The 27,291-nt window shown below is 48.4% G+C and overlaps 1 protein-coding gene across 3 annotated transcripts in view; it reads left to right on the plus strand.

The window, feature by feature from the left end:
* The first annotated feature begins 370 nt into the window (after positions 1-370).
* The window catches only part of AMOTL1 (angiomotin like 1), a 69,543-nt gene continuing 42,622 nt past the window's right edge, over positions 371-27,291 (plus strand). The window contains exons 1-3 of one of the 3 annotated variants that reach the window (XM_071733970.1): positions 371-506; positions 23,887-24,033; positions 26,221-27,103. In XM_071733970.1, coding sequence (XP_071590071.1) covers positions 422-506; positions 23,887-24,033; positions 26,221-27,103 — 1,115 coding nt within the window. In that variant the 5' untranslated portion in view covers positions 371-421. Of the gene's footprint in view, positions 507-12,640; positions 12,754-23,886; positions 24,034-26,220; positions 27,104-27,291 lie in introns of those variants that run through there. The other 2 variants (XM_071733979.1, XM_071733989.1) reach the window with 2 other exon arrangements.

Here is a 27,291-nt window from a genome sequence, read left to right on the forward strand (position 1 = left end):
GCTGAGACACTCATCCCTGATGGACATCTCATGGCATGTCAGAATGCCATTGCATATTTATTGCTCAGAAATGAACCCCATCCCTCTAAGTATTGTGAGAGATTAGGAACTTCTCAGTATTGGTGGGATTGACAACTGAAAATGTAAGAGATTCAAGCACAATTTGACACAGAAAGGACACTCTTTGAAGTGATAAACCATGGTAGAGTCAACAGCTCCTTGGTCCAATAGTCCGCTGTGAGCCATATGATTTTTTTTTCTCCCCTGAAATACTCATAAGACATTTTCTTCTGCTGGGGGAAGCTTCTCAGCAGCTGGCCATGCTGTGGATCATGACAGGCACTGAGAGTATCTTCTGGTTGTTTCCCAGAGAGAGCAGCAAGAGGCACTGCAAGCAGAGCTTTGATGCTGCAGATCTGAGATGGACCCTGCTGAAAACTGGAAGTTGGATGAAACCAACTGGTTGTCTCACGGTGGGATCCATCCCTTTACCAGTGTGACAGGAGGTAAGACATGATTGCTGGTTTGTAATCCAACCAGCAAATGTGCTGGAAGCCCTCCTGATGTGCTGCTGCCCTTCACTCTGCTGCCAGTGGTCCCAGGGGTTCTGTTGGGCTATTTCAGGAGGAAAGATCTGACCCAAACTCCACTGTCTTGCCAGGAGCTGGCATGCTAACACAGGCACTCAATCTGTGGCTTGTATTACTTCTCTGGAGTGGTCTTTTGCAAAAAAAAAAAAACAAAACCCCAACCCAACACCCACCTTTTGGCAAGTTAATATGTCACTTGTGCTAGATGTGACCACCTCAGTCTCCACTAGCAGGACTCTGAAGATGACTGCTTAGGGAGCAGTGAGGAGGAGAGATAGTAAAATACCCCTTCCCTCTTCAGTCAGATTTGTGTGGGACAATTTAGGATGGCTCCAGGGAAACACTCCAGGTTTTGTCCCACCTTAGCACGACACAAAACCTCCCATCCCAAGTTCATTGCTCTCCAGAAACTGCCCATCTCGAGAGAGTACTTGGGGCAGATGTACTGGGAAATACCCAGCTGAACTATTTCCTCTCTCAGTTCATCTCCACCTAATTTTTGAACCTCATTTGAGCATTTGGCACAAGCAGCCACATGTACTCCCTGCTCATCCCCAGCCTATCTTTGTCACTGGAGATTCCCATCCCCCCAGGCCAGCACAAGCTGCCCCTCCTTGGCCAAAGCTCCTTGTCTGGCTGGGACATGCTGTGCCTCGGACTAAAACCAAAATAAACTCACAGCCTTCCAGATGACAGCACCTTGGGAACGGAAACATTTTGTTGTGGTAAAATGCTGGGCTTATCTCCATCTGTTTCCCTTGGCTTCCCGCTGATAGCCCAGATGCCTGGGAAGGGGAAGAGGACAGGCCAAGATGCAGGATCAGCTCCTTTTCCATGAGAGTTGATTTAGATAAGGAGGTTTATGATTCTGAGCCCTGCAGCCCCGGGTTCAGGTTCCCCAGCCAAGCACCACTGGGTGGCATCCTTACCATAGCACAGCAGCTGCTGCTGCTGGTACCCAGCCCAGGGAGGCTCCCCGGGACCAGCACAAGGATGCTGCCTGCACTCCAACCTTCTTGCCCATTAGGACAATCTATGCTTCTCTTATTTTGCTAAAATATTCTGTGTGTGTGTGGTCCCTTTATGGGCTGAGTTTTGGGATCTGGCTGTGTGCAGGTCTGTAAGGCACAGGAGAGCAGAGTGGCTGCCGTCAGGAGCTGAAAAAAGTTCAAAGCAGTTAAATGTGGACAGACATTGGCCTTTTTTTTTTGTATGCAGCCTGTTGTTATCCTAAACCAGTGGCTCACGGTTTTTTTCTAATTTATGGGCAGCATTCTATAGTGGGGGCAAGATCTCTTAGAAATGTCACAGGTATGGATTACTGTATGATGTCTGCACCTGCCCTTCCTAAACATCCTCCTTGAAGCCCCTAAGGGCAGTCCACAGATTCCAGAGCAAAAGGCTCTCAGTCTAACCCATGCATTGAACAAATGCCGTGAACTAGAAAGGGAAAAAACCCAAAACCAAAAGGAAAAATAACACTCTCTGTCATTATTATATTTTTTAAAAATCACATTGAGCTTCTGCAATTTAGCAGTGTTTTGACATTGAAAGAATGTTTGCAAATAAAGAAATACCCACCAACTCCAAGGCAAAACCAGCATGTAGCATTAGGCCCCACGTTCCTGTGTAGCTGAAGGTTCTTCTGGTACTGAGGGCTCCTTCACTGTGTGCTGTGGTCTGCAGCTGAAAGAGACCAGGTCTGAATGGGTGGGCTCATGGTGGGACTGGAATCCAAAATAATCTCCCATGAGGTTTTTTGGAAGAGATGCTACCAGTTCAGGAGTTTCTAGAGGTCCTGGTTTAAACTGCCACAGACATTGAGTTGCAGTAATATTACTATCAGATGACTCAAGATGTTGTTCAGTAATTGAAAAATCCCAGATAGAGCATTTTCCTGTTCCTGCTGGTTAAACCTATCCCAGCTGCCCTTGTTGGAAATCCTTGTAGTACCCAGGAAAGCTTTGCTGTGGGCAGGGTGCTCCTGGCTGTGCTCTGCTGCATAGAGCCATGGCACAGCCTGAAAGGTGCTCATGGGTTGGGGATCCCAGTGTGGGATCAGCAGAGATCTTGTTCTTTGGCACTGCTGGAGAGGGATAAGGGTTCATCCTGAAAAGCCTCCATCTTGAGCTGAATCCAAGGCTTTTCTATAACAACTGGATTAAAAGAAACACACTCATAAAGGCTGTCTGGGGTGAAGAGGCTGTAAGCTGAGCAGGATGATTAAAAAGGCATTGCCATCCCAGCTCTCCTCACCCCCCTCTCCACCTGAGCTTTCCAAGCATTTGTTCTTCTTCCCCAGACAATGAGCTATCTGAAGGTTCCCCAGCCCTCTTTGCTCTGGATCAGCTGAGTAAGTCCATGTGTGATACAAATTCCTCTTCCTTTTTCCTATGTAAAGTAATCAGGAGATAACTTAAACACAGGGCAGCTGCTGAATGCTTTCTGCTGAATAAATTCATCATCACCAGTGCCTCTTTTCTGGTGCCTTGCAACCAAATGAGGCTCCTGTTCTATCTGTGCTGTCTGTCCCCTCCCTGGGAGGCAGAAGAGGTGTGGAGAGAGAATAAAGAGTAAGACACACAGGGAGAAAAAACCCTCAAATGTGTGTAGGAAGCTGAAGGCTTCAGAGGCTGAATCCATGGAGGATCCCTATCTGGCAGTGATCTCCCCTTACTCCCAGGGCTGAGTTCAAGAAAGCTGTGATGCTCAGGAGGACTTATGAGTGTTCAAGGTGAGAGTGAGGACCTGAGCTGTAAACTGGAAAAGTTTCTTCAGGAGGTCTCATGCGCAGGGGGGGGATAAATCAAGCCCCAACCTCTCCTGAGAAAGTGGGGAGAGGCTGCAGATGGAGCATGTGGAAAAGTGTGAATGAGATGTGTTGGAGGAGACTCCAGGCACAGGTATCTGCACAGCTTGCTTTGCTCTTTGGCAGCAGGGTGAGACTGTCCCCCACACTGCAATGCCCATCCTTTTACAGGACAGAGCACCAGCCCTTCCTCCCAAGAAAAGGTCACCCTCCTCTTTGCTTCCAGGGCAATGAACTCTCCATCCTTGGAGGAGTCAAAAGCCATCTGGTATGGCTATGGGCAACCAGCTCAAGCTGGCCCTGCTTGAGCAGAGGGATTGGACCAGATGACCTCAGGAGGTCCCTGCCAACCTCAGCCAGTCTGTGATTCTGCAACTTCCTCTGCATGCACACCCCAAGCTGCTCGCTGCATGCAGCACTGGTGGGAATTTGGGGTTAGAAAGGTAAAAATTGCAGGAGCCTAGGATGTAAACTCTTTTGCTTAGAGCCAGGATCTTGAAAAAATTCCTGTAAATACAAAAATGCCTATGAACTGTAATGGCACATAAAGGGTTGGCTGGGCTGGCAGTTTTTCTCATTGGCAGTCTCATAAACTTGATCGTATTTTAAGGGAGTCCTTGTTAGGTCTGTCCACTTGGTGTCAGGATAGAGACTACTCTGACACGCCTTCATCCAGGAGTGTCTAACAGGCAGGGGGAATAAAGCCAGGAGTCTTCCTTCCCTTGGCTGTCTCATTCATTAGCTGATTTCAGTTAAAACACAATTCAAGTAACTTTAAGTTGCATTTCCTGTAACACGGTTTGCATCAGCTCCTTTTAGTCTTGATCTTCCTCAACTTATGCCTTGACCAGCTCCTTCTATCACTGACAGATGCTCCTCACCTTGGCAAACTCTCCAAGCCTTGGCAAACACATTCAGTGACAAAGAATGAGCTCACTCTCCCCAGTAACAAGATTTGGTTGGTTTTAGTTGTTTACCAAAGACAGGTTAGTAGCTAGACAGATGTTTTAAATGTGCTCTCATGGTGAGCACTGCTCAAGGGGCAGGACCCCGGAGGGGCAGGGATCAGAGCTGTAAGATGTGACAACAAACTTCCTGGCATCTGCCCCTGGTGGGTGGGGAAATAGTCTATGCCATTCAGTGGGATCCATTGCCCCCTGGGATGGTGGCTGGCATCTCCCAGGGCTTCTGCACACCCTTGCTTCCAGCTGAGGGGCAGCAGGAACTCCTTGGACACCATTTTCCCCTGCACAGCACTGTTAGACATTCCTCAGTCTGGAAAACATTATTCAAACCAGTGCTTGTATCACCTTACATTTCCACTCTGCTTTCCAAACATAGCACAAGATGTGATTGCTCCATCCAAGGTAGACAAGACAGACAAAGGATGTAAGATAGCAGAACAAGTCATGGAAAACTGACCCCTCCTCTTGTCTCCCCCCTAGCTGGTGAGTTTTCAGCTGGATCAGTCTCCTGACCTGAGTCCTGGGCAGCTGCATGGTCTGGGGTGCCAGGCAAGTGAGGGGGTAAGAGCAAGCACAGGTTGGAGGGGGAGAGGACAGGACCATCCCAGTATCAGCTCAGGTTTATGCTGTGTTGAAGTGGTTGTGTATCCAGAGCCTGAGAATAATAGGTTGAGAAACACTCAGCCCTGGTCAAACCAGCCACCTGAACAGCAGGAATCATTGGAAGAGAAGCAGAGAATAAAGCAGCATTATATTAACAACATCCTGAGACAAAACATCAATATCGTAAGGAAGTGTTAGCACCATAAAATCACAGAAAAGCAGGTCTGACTTCAAGAGGCCAGCTGCACCTCTCCTCTGCCTGAAGGCAGAAGGAACACCTTTTGTTCACCCATCACCCCATGGGGGACCTGTTCACCTTGGAGAACCAGCCTGTCCTAGCAGCCTTCCCAGGCAATCCACCCCAGTGCTTCACTACACTGCAAATGTTTGCTTGGTGTCTAATTAAATTTCTCTAATTTAGGCCAGTTATTCATTGTGCTTCCAAGGACAGGCATAAGCAAGGAAAAGCCCTTCCACAGATCAGTCTGAGAGCTTCTTGGCCTCTGTGCAGGGGCTGGAGGAGGATCCCAATGGAGGATCACTGGATCACATCTTTTTTTTCCTAGTCATCAAGTCTGCCTTGACCTCTAGTCCTGCATCTAACTTTCTGGCAGCTTTTCCCAGCCTGCTGTCAACTGCAAACCTAAAAAGCTGTGCTTGGATTTTGAGTCATACTTGGAAATGCTGACCAGTACCGGATTTATGAGGGATTTTTTGCATTGCTTCATGCCCTGAGTAACTAACCCTTTGACCAATCATGCAGCCATCTATCCATAGTGGCTCCTAGTCCAGGTGTCCCTCTCTTGCTAGCAGTGACAGCATATGACACACTAGCACAGCACTTGCTATAGGCAAACATCCATGGCATCTGCACCTCCCCCCACATCTACAGATTTATTACCTCACTGGAGAAGATCAGATGAGTCTGCTCAGCTCTGTTCTTGCTGAATCTGTACTGGCTATTACTCATATCCTCCTTTTCTACATGTTTCCAAAGTCTTTGGCCATGCCAGTGCTTTCAAGGATGGAATTAACAATGACAGGGAAATGGCTCCTTAACTCTTTTTCCTCTCCCCTTCTTAAAACCCAGTGCTCTGCTTTCCATGCCCAGCCTTTGGAAACTTCTCTGTGGGCTGATGCTGTGTAGGTCAGTGAACTGCTCATCTGGATCTTGAACAGTGAGCACAGTGCTGAGGTTCCAAGGGGAAGCACCAGGCAAGGGAGGCAGAGGTGACCAAGGGACAGAACAGATTCTGAGAAAACACACAATGAGTAAACTGCAGCTTGATGATGTGGAACAGGGATGTTTCAAGGAGGATATTGTAGAAGTAAAAGAATTATGAATGACACAGAAGCAAGTAAGTGTAAGAGGGGCATGGACATACTGGAGATAGTGCAGTGAAGGAGCACAGGGATGGTGAAGGGACTGAAGAATCTTTCCTGTGAGGAAAGGGTGAAAGAGCAGGGACTGTTCAGCCAGGAGAAGAGAAGACTCTGGAGGACCTCATCTGTGTGTATAAAATCTGAAGAGGATGGAGCCAAGCTCTTTTCAGCAGTGCCCAGGGACAGGACCAGAGACAATGATCTGCTCAAACTGAAACACAAACACAGGAGGTTCCTTCTTAACATCAGGAAACTCTTTTTTTTTTTTTTTTTTTTTTTTTTAGAGTGAGGGTCACTGTGTGCTGGCACAGGTTGCCCAGGGAAGTTGTAGAGTCTCCATCTTTGGAGAGATGGAGACTCTTTTGACCATCCAGATGGTCAAAAGCCATCTGGACATGGTCTTGGGCAACTGGCTCTAGGTGGCTCTGCTTGAGCATGGCAGTTGGATCAGATGCCCTGCAGAGGCTCCTTTCAACCTCAGCCATCTGTGATTCTGTGAAATAAGGAAAGGCTTAAAACAACCCAAAGGAAGTGTGTCTTCAGACAGCACACAATTACATTGTGCAACTCACTGCCACAGGAAGTCCAGGGTGCCAAAAGTATGAATGGACTCCAAAAGGGATTAGGAAACATCGTGGAAAAAAGGGCAATGAAGGGTTCTGCGTCCTGATGATGCAGCTACAATCTCTGGCTCGGGAAGGGAAATAGGATCATGTACTAGAGGAAACAGCATTTGCACTTGTAGTGTTCCTTATATTTTCACTGCAGTCATCTACCAGAGGCAACACCAGAGAAAGGACACCAGGGTCTCATACTTTGGTATAATTCAGCATGATCCTTCTTGGTTTTCTTTAGGTCCACAGCAACTAACCTGAGAAAAAAAACAAACCAAATTCACACCTCCTCTTTCTTTCCTTTCTTCATCTGTCTCCCTTCTCCCACAGCTTTGGCTGCTGGATTTCAGCAGATATGAATCAGACAGTGACTATTGTGTTCCTTTTGTTCTGTAAATTATTAAAATGGTACATCTTATACTTGCTTTGTGGCCCAGCAGAGGAATGTTGCATTGTCTCATTGTCAAGTTCTGGGGTGGAATTTCTGGCCATGGAGAAAGTGAGGTCAGGGAGAGAGAAAGTCTCTGAACACTGAACATATTCAGACTGTTTTGCCATCTCCCTCCTGTGCTGTCTTCTCCTTGTCTTCCATTCCTTCATCCCTCCCCTTTTGTCTACTTCCTTCCCATCCCACTGGCAATTTTTCTTCTTGCTGCTTTAAAGTGGTTTAGTTGAATACCAGAAAAAAGACTGATTGAAAAATGCAAGGTGAAAGCCCCCAGTTTGGGAAGCCTTGGGTAGGCTAACGAGAATGTGATGAAAAGAAATAATAAAGTAGGAGTGGGGGTGTGACCCCCCCTGCCAAATCAGGATGAAAATGCCTGTGTAGGAGATGCAATATCTCAGTGGAAACCCTGAGGACCTGTGTGCCTCCCATTTCCTGACAGCTGCCCAGAGGAGGGATGAGCTGCCTGGGCTATTTATACCTGCACCCTGGGTATGGTCAGCCCACGGGAGGAGGCTCTCTTCTTCTCTGCTTCTGTGATACCATTTGCCAGGGGAATAAATATGCCCAGGAATGAAATCCCATTTGATAAATAAAAATGGAAGGAAAGAAAAAGCTCAGGTCCCTTCCCTGTTTGTTCTCACCACTTTGTAGCCATCCAGCTGTTTCTTTTTCTTTGTTATCCTGACCTCATGCCGTCCTGGAGCGAATCCAGAGAGAGAGAGCTCTGCCTGGCTGTTTTCTGCCAGAAACCAAACAGGTCAAATTATCAGAGAAAAATGAAAGCTCTTTTGGCAGAACTGGAAAAACAGATGTGTGCTGACATTTCTGTTCCTCCAAATACAGTGCAGTGTGTATCAGAGGGACCTGATAAACATGTACAGTTGTCACTGTGAAAATGTTAGCATTGGCTGTTAATTCATCAGGACAAAGTTTCTTTGGGGGTCCCTGAGCTGCTGAGCTCACTGGCTGCCTGGTAGCAAGTTTCCTTAAAAAACTTCCACAGATGTGGGTTTGAAAGTGCTGCTCCAACACTGCAAGAGGATTCACATCTGGTCAGCAGTTAGAGATGCTTCAGGGATGCTGAGGATGGGTAGAAGGGTCTCTGCTGGAATGTCATGTGTGTGTTGGGTGAGTGAATCTGGTCACTATCAAGAAGAGATAAGATTATCTCTACGTGAGGTAATGGTAAGGGTACCCTTCATGTCAAAGGCTCTATGCCTTTTGTTACTAAACTTGCCGGAGTGAAGCTTTCTACACAATTTATTCTGAATTCATCTCTTGTTGTGGTCTCAGCATTGTGTCATGGTTATTTGTTCTGTCCCCAGTGGTGGCATTAATGGGGCTGTAACTCTCTGGCTGCCCATCAGCTGTCAGCAAAAGCAGCAGTGACAGCAAGAAGTAAAACTATGTGCAGGCATTTGGGGTTGGAGTGGAGTGGGACAATAATTTGTTTGCTTGCAGTGTTAGGAATCCACGGGATTACATGCATGGGTAGGTGCAAATGCAATGAGCATCAATAGCAGGGTGCAGATGTGGGTTGGGATGGCCACAGCCCTCTGCAGGGCCTTAGTGGCCCAGCCCTGGGTCTGGCAACTCACAGCTACCTACTCATGGGGGATTTGGGGTGGCATAGGGATGCTGTGTGATACAGGGCTGCTAATGCCTGAACCAGGGAGGCACCTGGAAATCATAGAATCATAGAATTATTTTGGTTGGAAGGGACTTTAAAGATCATCTGGTCTCAAGTCCCCTGCATGGGCAGGGACATTTCCCACCAGACCAGGCTGCTCCAATGCCCACCCAGCCTGGCCTTGAACAGTTCCAGGGAGGGGGCAGCCACAACCTCCCTGAGCAACCTGTGCCAGTGTCTCACCACCCTCACAGTAAAGAATTTCTTCCTAATATCTAACCTCAGCCCCCCCTCTTCCCACTTAAACCCATTATGCCTTGTTCTATTGCTCCATGCCCTTGTGAAAATCACACACACACACACACCCCAGCTTTCCTGTAGCCCCTCCAGGCACTGAAAGGGCACTATAAGGTTTCCTTGGAGCCTTCTCCAGGCTGAACAAGCCCAACTCTCTCAGCCTGTCCTCAATGCTTCTCCTTTCCCACACAGAACTATGAAGTGCTTGGGAAATTCATGAGTGGTGTTTACTTTCCCAGCAGGGTATAACAAACAACACGTCCAGCCTGAGGGTCATGTGTGTCACCTGGATGTGTAGTTACAGGGGAGAAGCTGAAGGGAGGTAATGAAATGAGACAGCACTGTCAGATCCTCTCTGCTGACCTGACAACTGGACTTGTCCCCAGCTCAGCAGGTTAAGACCAAAAGAGGTAGAAGAATTAAATTATTTCCTTCTCCAAATTCACTGTATATATATAAATATATATGTATTAGAGCTATTCTGAAATTCATTGGGGGAACAATATATATTTATACATATATTTTTAATATATATATATAAATCCTGGAGGTGCAAAGTGGAAAAGGCTCAGAGACTGTTGCCTTGCCCTCCTGGGCAAGCACAGCTCCCCAGCAGTTACCAGGTGTGTCAAACCACAGAGGGATTAGAGAACACCCTCTCCAAGCTGCCCTCTTGAGTTTATCAAATAGAGTCAAACAGGAAAAGGACTTCTAAAAATCATTGGAAACATGCACCAGAAAAAAATTAAATTGGGTAAAAGAGAAACGACACTTTTACCTTGTCCAAAAAGACTTGGAAACAGCATGGTTCATGAGGTCCTTGAGATGCTACTGAAAGACAAGACAGCAGATAATCCTTTTTCTTGATATATTTGTTCTTCTAGCACCAAAATCATCACTGGTCATCACACAGGAATAAGTAAAAGGGAAGCATAGACTGTGAGGCCAGAATGAGAAACAAAATAAGCCCTTGGCCAGGCTGGGTCTGTTTGGCTGTGGGTAGTACTGCCAGATTGAACTGGGATGGCCCAGTCCCCCTTGACATAGACTGTCAAGCAGAATAACCAAAATGGTCATGTGTCCTATTATGTCCAGCCAAATGATAAAGTTAGAGCATGACAAAAAGTAGTGCTTGAGTTGCCATTTCTAACTGGGCTGGGCAAGCAGTTGCCCTGTCCAAATTTTTCATCCAGTGATGTGAACATGCACCTAACAACCTGAGGGCAAAATTTCACCTTCATTTACAGCTGAGCAGCTTCACAGTTTCCCTGTGGCAAAGCCAACATCTGTCTCGGGGGGAGACAGGAGAGGGCAGATACACAATCTCAAAAACTGAAGGCCAGTTCCTCCAGGGAACTGAGGTGTATGTCTATTGCCTGTCCCCCGGATTTCACAGAGGATTTAGGCATTTGAAAACCTTAATTTGGGCCTGACTTGCTCCAAGATACTCAAGTCATATCTGAACATCCCTCTCTTGTCCAGGTCTGGTACCCTAAGCACCAGCCTGTGTTTTTTGCCCTGAGGAGGCCAAGGATGTGATGGTTCCCCTTTCTTTCCCCCTTAAAAGCTGCACGTTTGCAAATCTCTGCTTTCCTGCTTGAGCAAAACCCCAGATGGTAAGGGAGAAAGCTAATGGCTGCCTCAGTGTCAAAATTCCAGAGACCCACAGGGACAGCACCTGAGTGTCACCTCCCCTTGAAAGCAGGCAGGGAAGGAAGGGCACCTCTGAGGATGCTCAGCTCACACAGGGCAGGTTGCTCAGGGTAACTGCTGCCACGGGAGATGTGCAGACAAGGGAACAGAGAAACCTGGCTTCACCACCAATATTATTTTCTCCTTTGCCCACTTCCCATATCCTATAGTTTCCCTGTGTCTTGCACCCAAGCAAAACTCAACCTCTGAGAAAAGCTGAGTTTTGCAGTTGAAAAAAGCAATCACAGTTTGCTGTGATTCACAGCATGCTCCCAGCACCTGGAGCTGCCTGATCCCTCTGCATCCATCCAGCCCTGTGGTGATGGCACCAGGATGGGTCCCATCTTGTCATGCCCCTTTATAGGGCTGTGGAGGCACTGGGCATACTCCTCTTCAGTGTGTCGCTGCATTTCTAGCTGCTTTTACCCTTTTGGCACTACCTGTCCCTTTTGGACCTAAAAACTTGTCCGTGTTAAGAGCAGGGAGGAATGAGCTTCACTGGGCATCTTGCTGGACTGAAGGAGGTTGGAGCAATGAGGTGGGAAGCCCAAGCAGTATGCTGGCAGTTCCAGTCCATCAATATAGGTCTACCCTGTGGGGCAGTGCTGGAAAAGGTTGCAGAGGAGCTGGTGAACCCAATTTGTGCTTACATGGCCCTGAGGAGGAGAATGAAAAGTGGTGGTGCAAATGCTCAAGGAGATCTCCCATGCTATCCCCTGTGCCAGTCAATAAGAAGTAGGCCCAGGGTGGGCTGGGGAGTCAAGCAGTGGCTACAACTCTAATGAAAATGCATCCCATGGACTTTATGTGCCAAATGGCAAAGAAACGCTGAGCTGACAAATGTCCTGTATTCTTCCTACCAGCCATAAATCCCTTGATGATGAAGGGATATGTGCATTTACTCATGATGGAATGGGTGGGCAGGAGGAGAAAGGGGCTGCATTTAGGAACTGGGGAGCTGCCCCAGCTCCTCACTGGCTGGAAACAACTCACTTGCTCCCCGAACAGCCACTCACTGCTCCATGTGTAGGGGAAGAAGCTGGACTCCTAGAAAACACATATGATGCCAGGGGTAACCCGGGCTTGGGACTCAGGGTAACTCCTGTCAGCTCGGTAACTCCCAAGCCTGAGAGGTGAGGGGTGGGATTTGGAGAGTTTGCATTGTTACTTAGAATGGGATTTAGGTCCCAAGCACCCTCAAGCATGAAGTGGGGAAGCTGTCCTGCCACACACGTTCACCCTTGGGAGCATCCCGGTGTTGATGGTGGCTTCCTTTGGGGTTGCAAAGCTCCACCGAAGCCCCTGGCCCGACCTGGGGGGCCCCATACACTTGCGGCCAAGTCATCCCCGGACCACAGAATCACAGATTCGGTTGGCGTTGGAAGTGACTTTACAAATCACGTACTTCCAGCCCCAGTCCGGACGCAGGACACCTCCCACCAAACCAGGCTGCTCCAAGCACAGGGTCAGCCCAGCGGGTGCCCATCAGCCACCCCCCTCCATCGGGAGGAGCCGGGACCGCCTGACCCCTCCGCTGCCCACACCCCCGGCCCGCCCCCAGCCCCAGGCCCCGCCCCTGTCCCTGCCCCGCACACCGGTCCCGCCCCGCACACCGGTCCCGCCCCCTGCCCCCGCCCCTGCCGGCGGAGCGCTCCCGGGGGCGGCGGGGAGCGGCGCGTATGGCCAAGGTGGTGCCCGGGGCGGCGGGGCGCGGAGGTGGAGGTAACGGCGGCAGGATCGGGGGTTGGTGTGGTGTGTGCGTGCGTGTCTGCATGTCTCCGTGTCACCGCACAAGTGCGTGTCTGCGCGTACACGCGTGTGCACACGTGTGTGTATCTGTGCGCGCCCGTGTGCGTGGGAGTGCCTGTGCCTTTGTCCACGTGTGGGCCGGGGGGTGTATCGGGAGGTGCATGGGTACCGGTACCGGTGTGTATTGCGGGCTGGCCCTGCTCCTATCCACCCGCGCGAGAAGCGGGCGCTGCACCGGTGGGGGGCCGGGAGCCGACCCGCCGCTCCCCCGGGGACGTGCTCCGCCGTTCCCCCGCGATTCGTCCCGCCGCTCCCCCGAGATGTGCCCCAGTGCTTTCTCGGGGATGTGCCCCTCTGCTGCCCCGGGGATGTTCCCCGCTGCTGCCCCGGGGATGTTCCCCGCTGCTCCCCCGGGAGGACACGGGCTGCTGAGCAGCCCCAGCAGGCTCCTGGACCCAGTAGATCCAAGTGCTCCCGGGCTGCGTGGACCTCCCCCCTGCCCCGTAGTGGGAGCGGGGGCGAGTTTCTCCTTCCCCCGCCGCGCCGCGCCGCACCGTTAGGGCTGGGCAGCGGACCCATCCGGACCGGCCGCGGGATACTCCATGTTCCTCCGCACTCTAAGCCCTCCCCGGGTACTTCTGAGAATTTTCTCCACTCCGGAAAGGCAAAATCCGCCGGGTGAGCGATCCCGAGGAGAGCGGTGGAGCAGCCACCTCTCGATTCGGGATGTTTGCAGTTTATTTTGAAGGAGGAACGTGTCAGGCGTGAGGGGGAGCCGCCTCCCGCCGTCCCGGGGAGGAGCGGAGCGAGCGGCCGGGGCCGCGGCGGGGGGACCCGGGGCGGCCGCCCGTGTTTCCGCAGAGGCGATCGCGGCGTCCCCGTGGGTCTCTCTGCCCAGGCTGTCACCCTCGGCCCCAGCCCTGCCTCCCGGCTTCCCCCACCCCGCCCCGGAGCAGCCGTGGGGATGACGGCGGCTCCCGGCCCGCTCCTCCCCGCCGAGGGGGCGATGGTGGCCGCGGAGCGTGGGGCGGCAGCGCCGGCAGGCAGGGTGTGATCGGGAAGGGCCTCCCGAGCCGAGAGAGCCTTTTCCCACGTCGTTGTTGTAGGGGGATGGTGAGAGAGAACTTTTATATTTAACCTTCCTATCCCTGCAGGGAGAACAAAGATGAACTCCCGTTTAAATGAAGGGAAAAAAATTCAAAGAGGAGAAAAAAAACCACGTGAATTTCATTTAAATCCTCTTGCCAGGCTTTGTGATACACAATTTTAAATACAGGAAGGTCGCTGCTGGGTCTTTTTCCTCTTGCGATGGAAAGAGGGTTTTTTTCCCTCTTTCCTGGTGCTGTGTGAATGTCCCAGGAGCAGGGAGCAGCTGCTGCAGGTTCCAGGGTCTGCCTGTTGAGGCATCTGCCAGACCTACTGGCACCCACTCAGCTGAGGTTTTGTCATTTTTATATAAAATTAAACCTAAAAAGCTTTTTGAGAAAGGGGTGGCCATGAAGATGAGGAGTCCCTCTAATGTTTTTGGCACACTGCTAGCTGTCAGGGCTGTTTCTGCTCACAGGTCTGCATGGGGATAAATATTTTCATATAAATATTTTAGCTTTATTGTATTTTTACATATATGTAGCGATATATAAAATATGTAGCTATATGTTACTGTATTTATATGTATGTATATATATATGCCTACATATACATATAAGCCATGCAGTGTACATTTATCTTTTTATATGTGTGTATATAAAAACTATATGTATAATTATATGTATATTATATTGTATATTAGTATAATATATAATAATAATATATAATATATATAATTAATGTATATTATATTTATGTGGCTATTTCTAATGTCCAGAAAACCTCTTAAAAGGGTCCTATAAATACCTTATCGAGAAATGCCCAAGTGGTGAGGGCAGGGAATATCAGGTGGGTGAGAGCCCAGAATAAAACCCTCTCTGGGGGTGCACTGATTGCAGGCTGTGTCCCTGCATGAAGGGACCATATCCTGCCCATCCTTCTTCATCCCTAACCCTGACTGGAGCAGTGGTATGAGAGTATGAAGCCAGAGGGGTGGGTTTACGTTGTTAAATAGGGAGGGATATATGCCCCAGAGTTGCTGGGGCTTGGCCCTCCAGTTTCCCCAGGCTGTGGAGGGGGTCTGCTGAGAGTTCCTCCATCACCTGTCTGTCTGTCCTCCTCCTCTGACCTGGTGTCTGTCGCTCCCGTTTGCTCTTTGCCAGTGTTTGACAGCAGAGCTTTGCTTCCCCTTTTCTTTCAGAAAGCATTTGGCTGTTTTAGGAGAGCAGCTTGGGCTGCTCCTCTGAAGCCCCCATGCCAGCAGGTTCAGTGGTTGCTCTCCTATTTTTCATTTCCACACACCTGCAGTGTCATGGGTGGGTGAAGGGGCAGTTCCTGGGGTTCTGCCCCACACAGCAATCTGACCAAACCTTCCACACATCAGTGTTCTGGATGAAGGGACTGATGCATGGAGGGAGCTCCAGCACCGAGCTGTTGGCATTGCTTTTTTCCAGTGCAGACACACGGGAGGGGCTTTGTAGGGATCCCTTCAGCAGCTCTGGGAGGGATGTGAGGGGGGGGTCAGGCTCAGCTGGGCTCTGGGAGTGCACATGGAGGTTTCAGGATGACATGGAGATGTTACTGCTGACCACTGCAGCTTTGGGAAATGAAAGCCTGGTGAAAGCCTAGTGGTTGCCAAAGCCTTTTTTTTTTTTTTTTTTTTTTTTTTCACTGGTAAGTGTGTAAGTCTCTTTAAAGGCTGAGTCTGGTACAAATGTTATGTGGTGCTAAGGTAGAAAGTACGTGCCTTGCACAGCCTCCCTGTCCTGGAAATCATTAGGAGGACGGCTGCATGCTCGGGTTTTTGCACAGAGACTATCTGTTAATGCAACAGTCCCAGTGGAAACTTTAGTGCTCAGGAATATTTTGTGGATTTGGGAAAAATCCCAGGAGGATTTTTGGTTTCATAGAGCAATTGCTTTTTGGCAGCTTTGGGATAGATGTAATCTGGTTCCCATTTGTGTCCTCAATTTTTAAATGGAACAGCTTGCCTTTAGCTTAGGGCAGAAGTAGAAGTAGATGGAAATAAATAGACAATAATGGTAGTAACAACAAGAATAACACCACCTCTCTCTAAAAAAAAAAAAAAAAAAAATTGTTAGGACAACTTTTCAATTGAAATGTAGCATTTAGGAAGTATATCTGCCTTTTTGGTCCTGTAAGTGACTTTTAAAGTAGGTGAGATACTGCTGTGGATGTAAATCTGTAGAAGTTGGTGAAATCGCTCCAGATTTGGACAAATGCATGAAAGAGCAGAATGTGCCTTGCTGTGCTGTGTATCCTGTTTGCAGCAGAAGGTCCTGCAGTGTTGTCTGGTTCTCAGTGGCCTTGCCCAGCCCCAGTGTGTCCTTCCACATGAGCTGTGTGTATGGCCATGCCCTTCCCCATGTGTGTTTCTACCATGAAGTTGTAGCAGGTCCTTTCTGCACAAGGCTGGCAATGGCAGCTGACCCACATCTAGGCAGAGCCCTTTAAAGAACAGGCTATCCTTAGGGGGATGCCACATCTTGAGGAACTATAACCTGGTACTAAATAATTGAGCAATACTTGGGATTATCAGATCTGACCATACTGGTTAGCACAATATATTTGTGCTTTAGACAACAGTAACTCCAGTGGTCAAGGCTCAGACTGGAAAATAATTACATTATTTTATTAATTTATTTTATTTTAAGTTAATTTCATGAATAGTTTAATGAATTAAAATGCTTTTACTGGATTTCAGTCTCCACTTAAGACCTAGAGCAACTGAAGTCTTTAAAAAAATGTTATTCCTCTGCCCTTCCTTCTAAATGTGTATACTGTGAGCAGGTATTTCAGTCAAGTCCCTGCGGGTTGGGGGATGACATGTGGGGCTCCTGAGGTGCTTGGAGGGCAGTAGGCACCCTGGTTCCCTCCAGGGACCTGGTCTGAGCACCTGCATCCTATAGAGAGGGGGAGGCAGTTCTTGTGGGGACTCCCCACTCAGATGGCTACTTGGGGTGGGCAGTGGTCCCTGCCAGTGGCATGTCCTGTCCTTTGGGACATGTCACCCTGCCTGTGACATGCATCAGTTTTGGGCCATTTTTGAGACAATGGCTCCACACCATTAGCTCTTACTCTGATTTTTCCTGATCTAAATCTGAGCTCAGCCTTCTGGGAGCAGGAGCTAAAGGCAATTATCTTGTTAGCACTTCAGTGTATAATACCTTTATTAATTTCTGAGTTTTAAAAGTGGCTGAATATAAATTGCATGTAATGATTTGATAACTGAAGACTCATAATTTTAATATGTATTCCAGTGGGAAGAAGGCTTAATTTCTTTTTCCTTTACATATGACACTTACAGTAAGAATAATACAAAGGCTCTGTTCGGTGTAGGGTTATCACAAGTAGTTCTTCACATAGATCAAATGAAGCACTGTGTGTCCTTAGCCTCTGGTTTGTTGCCTGTGTTAAAAAAAAAATGGAAAAGCTCTAAAAATCTGAAGTTCCATACGACAGGGTTCAATGCCTCCATTTTCAGTTAGAGTACTGTACAGTCTTTGTACTATTTTTGTTCTGTCCTTATCCCAGGCTCCTTTGTACACTGCAAGTTTGTGGGAATGACTCAGGGAGAAAGCTATTTAACCTAAAGGACACCAGTGGCAAAAAAAAAAAGATGGATAAAGCGCGATGTCAGTGACTGTGAGCGGGAACCAAGAAGAATATTTGTGTGGATCGGAGGATAAGGATTCCAAAATCTCTTACAAATGGAGTGAAAAAAAGTAAATGCTCTTCTTTAGATGCTGCTCATTCAGCTCAAGAAGGGAATTTTATAATATGGTTACTCAAAGTAACAAGGAACTAGACTTAATGATCTACAGTCCTGGGTCCTGTTTCACTTCTGGTTAATTAATGGAAGAGCTTAAATATCCAAGTGGCATGGTTCATGCCAGTGCTTTTCTGTAATATGATCATTTTTAAAGGCAGTAAGTACAGCAATGTTAATAGTAGCTTAAGCTCTTGCCTTGTGTGTATTGTCTGTATGCTGTAGCTGGTTGATGTATGGTTTGGTTTTTTTTTTTCCCCAGGGGAAAAAAATATCCTTCCCTAAGAAACTGTACAATTAATTTTTATCTTGTAGATTTTTTATGGCTTTGAAATCAGAATTTATGGTGTAATGAAAACTTTTGCAGAATCTGATGTGCTGAGAAGCAGCACAACTACAGAAGTGATGTCTCATTCATGAGCTCCATGTCAGCCTTTGTATTTCATTCCTTTACTGAGAGTTTCTTCCCCTACTTTTAGCTCTGAATAATACTTACCCTTTTATGTTGGAGCAGCAATGCTGACATGAGTCTTCATCATGCCACGTGCACTTTGATCAAAGTGGAAATTTCAATTATTGATTCAATTTTTGGAATAAATGTTGTGTGCCTGTGTATTGTAGACTCAATGTTACAGCTGCAGATGTGAATTTATAGCTTATAATATGTATAGATCTTAAAAATGCCCATATTTGTGCAAACCCTAGTGTGGGCAGCTAAGGAAAATGCATCCCTGTCTGCTGTCAGATTGATGCCCAGGTAACTGCTCAGTGCTTGGAGCTGTGATGAAAATACTGTGCCTGCATCTTGCCTCTCCTCTGGGCATAAGCATGAGAAGCATAAAAAACCAGCATAATATTCTAAAGTTATAAAACCTGAAACTATTGAGATGAAAGAGCTGTGGTGGGCACTGCTCGCCCCCACATGCCCGAGCACCCGATTTCCATCAGGAAGGCAGGGAGGTGTGGGCATCCGTGGGGGATCTCCCAAGCAGGCAGACTTGGCTCTGCTCTTTCTGGTATCCATCTGATCTCCTGCCAGGTTTGGGAGACGCTTTCAAGGTGTCTTTGCTTTGGTTTGCTCGTAGCTTTTTTGCTTGTCCGCTTTGGTTTTTGCTTAGGGGTTTTTTTGCACGTATGAAAATAAGCACATGAGGCAGAAGTTTCACAGAAAGTGTTCATCCTTGTAGGCAGTTAAATATGGGTGTGTTAGCATGATCCCTTGGGAGACATGGGATCTGGCTGCCTCCGTCGCCTTTTCTCATTACTCTTGTTAATGAATATTCTTGGATGAGGCACTTTTTGGGAACTGAAATGACAGTACCTGAGCAGGGAGATGCTGGGAGCTTTTCTTGAGCAAGGGACAAGAACAATGTGGATCCTGGAGCTAATCATGGGATGAGGATTTCTTTCCCCAGAGCAGGGAGCTGCAGAGGGGAGACTTGTTCTGGGGAATCCTGCCAGACACAGGGGTGAGGCTTCTCCCATCTCAGATGTGGTAGATCCCCAGCTTTCATGTGGGAAATGAGAGGTGCTGCTGGCTCACATCTGGTGTGTGTCATGTGGGTTGGATTTCTGTCCTGCAGGATGTTGTTCTGCTCCCATGAAAATAATCCTGGCAATGTTTGTTCAGTCCTTGTAGGGCTCAGGAGCCCTGGCAGCAGATGTGAGATTCCCAAAAGGATCTATGGGGTGCAGGGATGAATTGGCCATCCCAGAAGTGATCTAAGGTGCTTGCACATCAACAAGAGAGCTGTTGGTGGGAAACCATCACCCATGCCTGCCTGAGTGCCTGCAGTTTGTCAGAGCTGGGGCTGCAGAGGAGTCCCAGCATCACTGCAGGAAAGCTGTGGGAGGCACCCCAAGCATCCTTTGCATTGCTGTTGGAAGTGGTGTACCTAAGCCAAGAAGTTGGACGCACAAGTTGTTGTTTTTGAGTCAAAGGAGGCTCAAATCTTCCTCCCAGCCTTGGGAGAGTGGCATGGCTGTGTGGCTGGGGCACAGGAATCCTCTCCCTTGAAATTAGGCTGGTGCTTGAGAGAGAAACTAAGGTTCGTGGGCTGGGATGCACATGGAGGCACATCCAGCCTCAGTGGAGGGACCCTGCACCCATTGGAAGAACTGATGGGTCCATCCTGTGGAATTCAGCCCCTGGGACCCTGGAGCACTTCAACCATCCTTTGGTTGTTTCCCTTAAATAATTACTTTTCTTTCTTCTTTTGTGAGACTTTTGTGCAGTGACAGGGCAGGGAAAATATTTTAAATGTGGAATAAGGTATTTATACTCATATGTGGCTTGGCTATGAGACAGAAGGACAGATGTGGGCTTGGAAACTATGTCATTTTTGTTCTATCATTTTTGGACCTTCCTTACAAACTATGGCAGAGTTTATAGGAAAGTGTAAAGCTGCCTTACTTGCTTTTCAGTTTCAGGTGATTGCCTTGGAGGGTATTTGAAATGTCTCAGTCTCTTTCAAACCACTCGGTCAGTAGGGTGCAAATTGGAAGAGGATGTTTTGGAGAACAACTGTGTGTTTGTGTTTGGCTGGGTGGCTTTTGGGTGGCAGAGGGGGAGCCATACATGCTGCAGGCTACAGGCTGTGCCTCAGTGGTACCCGGGCAGGGAGGGGTGTGATGTGGAAACTCAGCATCCGGGTGTTGCCTCCAGCTGTTGCCTCTAAATAGCAGCAAACTGTCTTGGCACAACAGGCAATTTTGTTTGTTTGTTTTACTGAAGGAGTGAGTAGTAGTACAGTCTGGCTGTAAGAAAATCATCTTCTCCAACTATGTTTTTTGGTTTTTTTTTAGGGGGAAGTTCGCTTCTTGGGGATGCTGTTATTGCTGTAAAATTGTGGCTTTCCTGTAATGTCACAGCAATGAGCTTCCTCTGAGGTTTTGCTTTAGATCCTTTTCAAAACCAGACTGAAACCACATCAGAAACTGGAAATATTTAAGCATTACTCCCCTGTCTCTGGGTCCATGCTGACTGTCTGGTGTTAATCTTAGCAAGTGATTAATTGAAATGGTTCTGAATCTTCAAATGAATTGTGCTGCAGTGTAGTAACCGTCCAGGATAATACATCTGCTTCTGTATAGTGTGTGTTTATCTTAATTTAAAAAAATAATATAAACCAAGTTAATTGGTGTCAGACAGTCACATAGATAGGGAGAGTCAGTAGAGATGCAGAAATGAAGGCCTGAAGTAGCTGCTTCATTCAGCAAGGACTGAACCCCACCTGAAGTGTAATCATGTCTTACAGGAACAGCTGTAAGAGACACCAGATATGTGGCAATTGAAGAGGTGATGTCAATGGACCAGGCTGTGTCCTGACACGTTGAGGGGGCTCACCTGGCTTTGGGAGGGGACACAGCACAGCTGGTACCTGCCCATGGTCACCTATGGAGGTGGTGGGGTCAGCTCTTGGCAGCAGCCATGGTTTGTGGCTTGGGATGTTTGAGCTGGATGTGGGTAGGAAGCCCTTCCTCAGGGACACATCTTTGGAGGGATGATGGTTTCCATCCTAAGTTGCCTTCAACTGGCTGCTTACCCATGGCCTGTGGGCCCTCCTGCTCTGGCATCAGAATTCAGTTTTAGGGATGGAAATTACTTTTTTGGTTAGCATTGTAAAAAAGTGGTGAGGTTTGGGGAAGGAGCAGGTGCCTTACAACCTAGCAGAGTTTCGTGTAGCAAACCCTTCTCCTCCAGATAGGGAAGCTGGGATTTGGGAGGCTGCAGTGACAGAAAGAAGGGGAAAGAAACTTTCTCTTGTGCTTTGCTCCAAATGGTTCATCTGGCTTCACTAAGCTTTCAAATTACTGCCCCTTACCTGGATTGTGGCTGCATGCCAAGCACTGGTCTTTCATCAATTGTTACCTGTTTTACACATAAACTGGCTTCCTGCCCCAAGTTATAGCTGGCATTTTATTAAAGCCTACTGTGATTGAAGATAAAAAGATTGTTACATCATTTTAGACATCATTAAACATAAGTATATCATTTTACAATGGTAAAACAACAACATGGATACAGCAAAGTGCAAAGGTCTCTGACTGGCAAAGATCCCTGGACCCAAAACTCCCTTGTTCCATACAGGATTCCCAATTCCAAGGCAGGACCAGGTATGGAAGGGCACTGAAGGGTGTCTTTAATGTAATTCTGTACCTGAATGGGGTAATAATACTGGAAATAAAGCTTCTTGAGATTTTTGCTGGGTCTCTGTCAGCATCAGCACAAATTCCAGACCATTCTGCCATGCTTAGTTTCACAAAGATCTACTTAGATCAACTCGAGTGAGCGATCTTTCCCTCTTGCTCTCTAAATATAGATAACTGCCAGACACAGTCATGCATAATATGAATGGTAAAGTGATGAATTCATTAACATTTTTCAGAAGTGCCTATTTCTTCTCTGGGCACAGAAGAAAATACAATCTGCATCTTCGTGCCTGCAGAGAAGATGAGCTGGATATTGCCCCTCATTAACCCTGTGCTACCCACACAAGGCTGTGGGTTTAGTGATGACCTGTGTGCCAGGAGAGCAGAGTAACCCCCCTGTGTGATACATGCAGTCAGCTGAGCACAAACCAAGTGGTCAGGATTAATAAGTCTGGATCAGCCATGGCTGGTGTTTTTTCCTGCTAAAGCAGGCTGCTTGTGGTCCCTGTGCACATGGGCTTCCTGCCCCACTGGGATGAGTGGATGCTGTGATGGGACAGATGGATGTCACTGGTGCCACTGTGAGCACCACCTCCTGCTCAGGGAAGTCCCTTGGCAGTGGCCAGTGCTGGAGGTTGATGGCCCTTCCCTTAGTCTAAGACCTGTGGCAACTGGTGGTGTAAATGGACAGGGATTCTGCTGCACCAGAGTGCTTGGGGCCAGAAGATGCTCACCTCCAAGGTTTGGGCCTCAAAGAGCCTTCTCTTTACAAAAATAAGGTAGTGCTCAGTATAAAGAAGTAGGAAGTGGAAAATCATGTTAGGCAGGGACCTCAAAAGATCACTTGGTTCAGTCTTTTGTGGGAATGGGAGCCTAGATGATTAGCTAGCACCCTGTCCAATTGCATCTAAAAAATCACTAGTGGTGGGGACTCTCTGTATCACTGAGGAGGTTGTTCCAGTGAATGATTGTTCCTGTTGTAAAGAATTTATTTCTTATATCAAGATAAAACTTCTCATAGTGCAACTAGTACCCATTGTCCTCTATGTCCCCCATGTAACTTCTTGTGAAGAGAGAGACTTTGTCCTCTTTTCAGCCACCCTTTAAGTACTCCAACACTGTGATGAAGTATCTCCTGAGCCTTTCTTCTCCAGGGAAGACCTAACTTCTTCAGCCTTTCCTCATATGGCAGGTTCTAGAGCCCTGTAATCATCTCCCTGGCCCTAATTTGGACCCTTTGCAGTCCATCTGTGTCTTTCTTGAAATGTGGGGTCAAATCAGTGTCATTCCTGTCTCAGCACTGCTGTGATGCATTTTGTATGAGCGTGTTAAAACAATCACCCCTGGAGAAAGCCATCCCTGAGAGCAGATTTAGGATGAACATTGCTGCTTGCCAGGAAAGCTTGTTCCTGCTCACTAATTGTGAAAGGGGCTGGGGGTGTAGCCCAACCATCAATGTCAGTGGGATGCTGGAGTTTTGGGTGCGTGGCTCCCATGCAGTTAATTTGTCAGACAGATTCCCATGGCTGCCAGCTACATCCTCTCTTTACCGTATTAACGTCTGGACAAAGTGATTTATAAACTCTCTCCCCTGATAGCATTAACTGTATTTTATGTTTCTGTAATATTCTGTTACTGAACTATTATTCATGGGTGGATTTTGTGGTAAACCCTTTCCCAGACTTTAGCCCTATTGAATATGTAGCTGGGTCTTCACCTACCCTTCTTTCATTCTTTTTACTCACATCCTTCAGTTTTAATCTGGCTCAGTTGGCTCTCTGTCCCAGGGCCATACCTTGACCTGGGAGTGTGTCACTGTCAGTTCTTGCAAGCCACTGTATCTGGTCTGGGGGCCTCAAAACAGCACTGGTGGCTTGGTGGCTGCCTCTTGTTCCTCACAGCTAATGTGCTGTCTGGGTGGTGAGGACAACAGAGGTAGCTGGTTCAGTGGCCTCAGCAGGGCCTCAACTACCCAGCCATGCTCAAGAAACCTTTTTGGACTTCTGTCATAAGTTGTGGCTTTATATTTTGTCATTCAAGTGGTTTATTTACTACCATCCCGTGCTTCTTTTTTGCAGGCTCCACATCTGTTTGTTACAAGCCTACTAGCCCAGTCCAGGTACTGGAAGACACTGGATTTCTTTACCAGGATCACCAGCTGTTTGCTGGCAGGCATGAAGTTTCTCCTCTGACGGCTGAAGTGATCAGTGCCAAAGAAAAAGCTGGTAAGTGCTTGGTCACACCACATTTACTTCCAGGTTTTTCTCAAAGTATAAATTGAGCTGTTTAGACCATTTACAAATAATATTCACAGAGCTGAAAGCCAGCTACTCATCCTCCATAGAAATGAAGGGGAGTTACCTATGGCTTGAGTGTTATAGCCCACTATCATTTGTTACCCGTGCTTGCAGGTGATGCAGAATTTCCACTTGTCCATCAGGTCATGGCTGCTCTTCACTGCTTAGCTGGACCAAGGTCCACAGCTTTTTATCAGTGGAGCAGGACCACAGGCACCCTGAGGAAAGCTTGCTGTGGTCAGTCCTTTTGCACCTTAATAATAGGCAACTAAAGTACATCTCCCAGATATGAAGATGCTAACAGATGGGTCGCACTGAGGTGAAAATCCTTCGGATGTATGATAAAGAGCTTCCTTGACCATGTGGTGTTGGCTTTATCTACTCAGGCTTAGCTTAGGAATAGTCTTAACAACATCAGCTGTGAGCTTTCTGGTATGTTAGGGTGCCTTTTATTGCATGTCTGCAAAAATATGCTGTTTGGTGAGGCTTCTGTGCACTGCAGTAACATGAATAAAGCAGTAAAAGTCTGCTGTAACTGCAGGGACATATAAAGTAGATGGGTGCTCAGCTGGTGTGCAGACAGGTATATGGAGATGTGTGTGTCTGTGCATCTTGCTGGCTCCAACACTGGCCTGCGGAGCTGACAGACCCTCTGACAGCTTGTGGTCAGGCTGCAGCCCCCATGAGACAGGCTGGCAGGCAGATAACATCTCAGGGGAAGCAGAAGTGGTTTTGTATGGCAGGACTGGAGTGAAACAGCCTGGGAATCTTTTCTTGTTCAAGCCTCACAAACTTCGCTAAGGCTTTGCCACAAAAATGTTAGTGGGAATAATCTGTTCTTGCAGTCAAGAGTCAAAGGCTTTTCTTCCTCTGGGTTGTATATAAATTATACCACAGCATGTGCAGTAACTGATGAAACCTCAAAATACCAGACCTCAAAATAAAGTTTGCTTTTTGACTACTTTCAAACGCCAAAAATTAAATGTAGGTCCTTCTGAGGAACTCCTCTGTGAATTGGAAACATCAGGAGAGAAAGTTGCCAAGAATGACCTCAAAAAACAACCAAAAACAGCACCTCCTTCTTGCCTAGGGAAATGGGAGGACTCTGTCCAGAGCTGGAGGTTTATTCTCACTTTCACCCATACTGGTGTCTTTCAGGAGCACCCCTCGAGGCTCAGACACTGCTCAGGCAGATGTCTTAACACCACCATCCTAAGATGGGTGCAGAAGGAGGCCTCCAGAATGAAGGATCCCAACCTCCCAGCTGTGGTTATATGTCCTTAGATACTTAGCTTGGGGCAAACCCCACTGCATGGATAGTGGTGCCATTGCCTCTGAACTACTTCAGCAGCCTGTGTTAGAGTTCTGTAGCTGATCTGTCTGTGCTCTGTTTAAAATGCTGGCATTACATCTATAGACCATAATGCCTTCCTTGTACTCACTCAGCAAAATTATAGAACTTAGTATTGACTCCCTTAGCAATAGTGTTATTGGCCAGAAGAGAAGTTTTATGAGACGGTGACAGAGCGAAGATTCCTCTGTGGAATTTCATTCCTCGGTGTACTTTCAGAGTTTTTCTGTGACACATTCTGTGTTTTCTTTTATCATGACAGGCAGTACATTTGGGAGGGCATTTGACTCATCTAACTTTGGCCATCAAAAATGCAGCATCTCTTGTAGTATTGCCATGCTGGCTGCCTCTGTAAGCTGCTCAAAGCCATCCAGGGGGGATTTACCCTGTTTGTCTCTTAGAAAAGACCAAATTTCCCCATGCTGTTGCCTGTCTGTTGGCTTGGGAAGGGGTTTAGACCCATGGGTATGGGACACTGAGAGAAAATGGAGGGGACAGGAAGAGGACAGGAATATGTTTTTAGGGGTGAATGCAGGCAGAATTAGGGATGATCTGGGCTAGGAGGGTGAGCAGGGAACAGTACCCTCCCTCCTTCAGCTGTTTGCAGCCATGTCCCCTCTGCACTCTGGGGGTCCCCGGCAGAGCGCAGCCGCAGGGGATGGGACATGGGGTCACAGCCGTAGGGTGCTGGAGGGGAAAGAGGGAGGGCAGTCCGTCCTCCTGGTCAGTGGGTCTAATGGTCTCCTCTCTCTCTCCCTGCCCAGCTGAGGAGGCCCTCTGCACCCTGCGCCCACCCAGCAGCTGCCGCCGGGTCCCAGAGGCGGAGATGCGAGGGGCGGAGGAGGTGGCAGCCGGCACCGTCCTGCAGCGCCTGATCCAGGAGCGGCTGAGGTATGGCAACCCCAGCGAGAACATGAACCTGCTGGCCATACAGCACCAGGCGACGGGCAGCGCCGGCCCCTCCAACAGCACTGCCAGCACTCTCTCTTCCGCAGAAAACCTTGTGCCCGAGGAGCCGCCAATGGTCCAGCCGTCAGGGCGGCAGGAACCACAGGGGCAGGAGCACCAGGGGGACGGTGCTGCAATGGAGAAGCAGCCCCGGGCCCTGCAGCCCCCGCACGCCACCGAGGAGCTCCCCACCTACGAGGAGGCCAAGGCCCAGTCTCAGTTTTTCCGGAGCCAGCCGACAGCCACTGCCACCGCGCCGGCTTTTTATGGCTCAACCGGACAGAAGTCCAGGACGGAGGGGAGGCCGACGGTGAACCGGGCCAACAGCGGGCAGGCGCATAAGGACGAAGCGCTGAAGGAGCTGAAGCAGGGCCACGTCCGCTCGCTGAGCGAGAGGATCATGCAGCTCTCGCTGGAGAGGAACGGGGCCAAGCAGCATCCCCCAGCCCCAGGGAGTGGGAAGGGCTTCAAGGCGGCCCCACCACCCAGCAAGGCCACGGACCCTCGGGGGCCGCCGCCTGAGTACCCCTACAAAGGCAAGGCGGCGGCCCCAGGCAGCAAGGCGCAGGAGCACGGGCTCTTCTACGGAGAGCAGCCAGCAGCACAGGATGTCCTCAAAGCCACCTATGTCCCCCCCCAGCCCAGAGCTGAGGTGGCCCTCGTCCGCTACCAGCCACCCCCGGAGTATGGGGTCAGCAGGTAATGGCCGTTGAGGGGGGTGGATCTGCTGGAGGAGCCTACAGGGCTCGGGCCTCACAGAGACCTTGCCCCTGTGAGCTTCAGCCTCCGGCACATGGTGGGGACATCATAGGATGGTTGCTGGAGGCACCTGTGGCTCCAAGAGGGCTAAATGAAGCATATACACTGCTTAGCTGCTACTTAAATCT

The sequence above is a fragment of the Heliangelus exortis genome, chromosome 1, assembly GCF_036169615.1.
Source record: "Heliangelus exortis chromosome 1, bHelExo1.hap1, whole genome shotgun sequence".
Taxonomy (NCBI): domain Eukaryota; kingdom Metazoa; phylum Chordata; class Aves; order Apodiformes; family Trochilidae; genus Heliangelus; species Heliangelus exortis.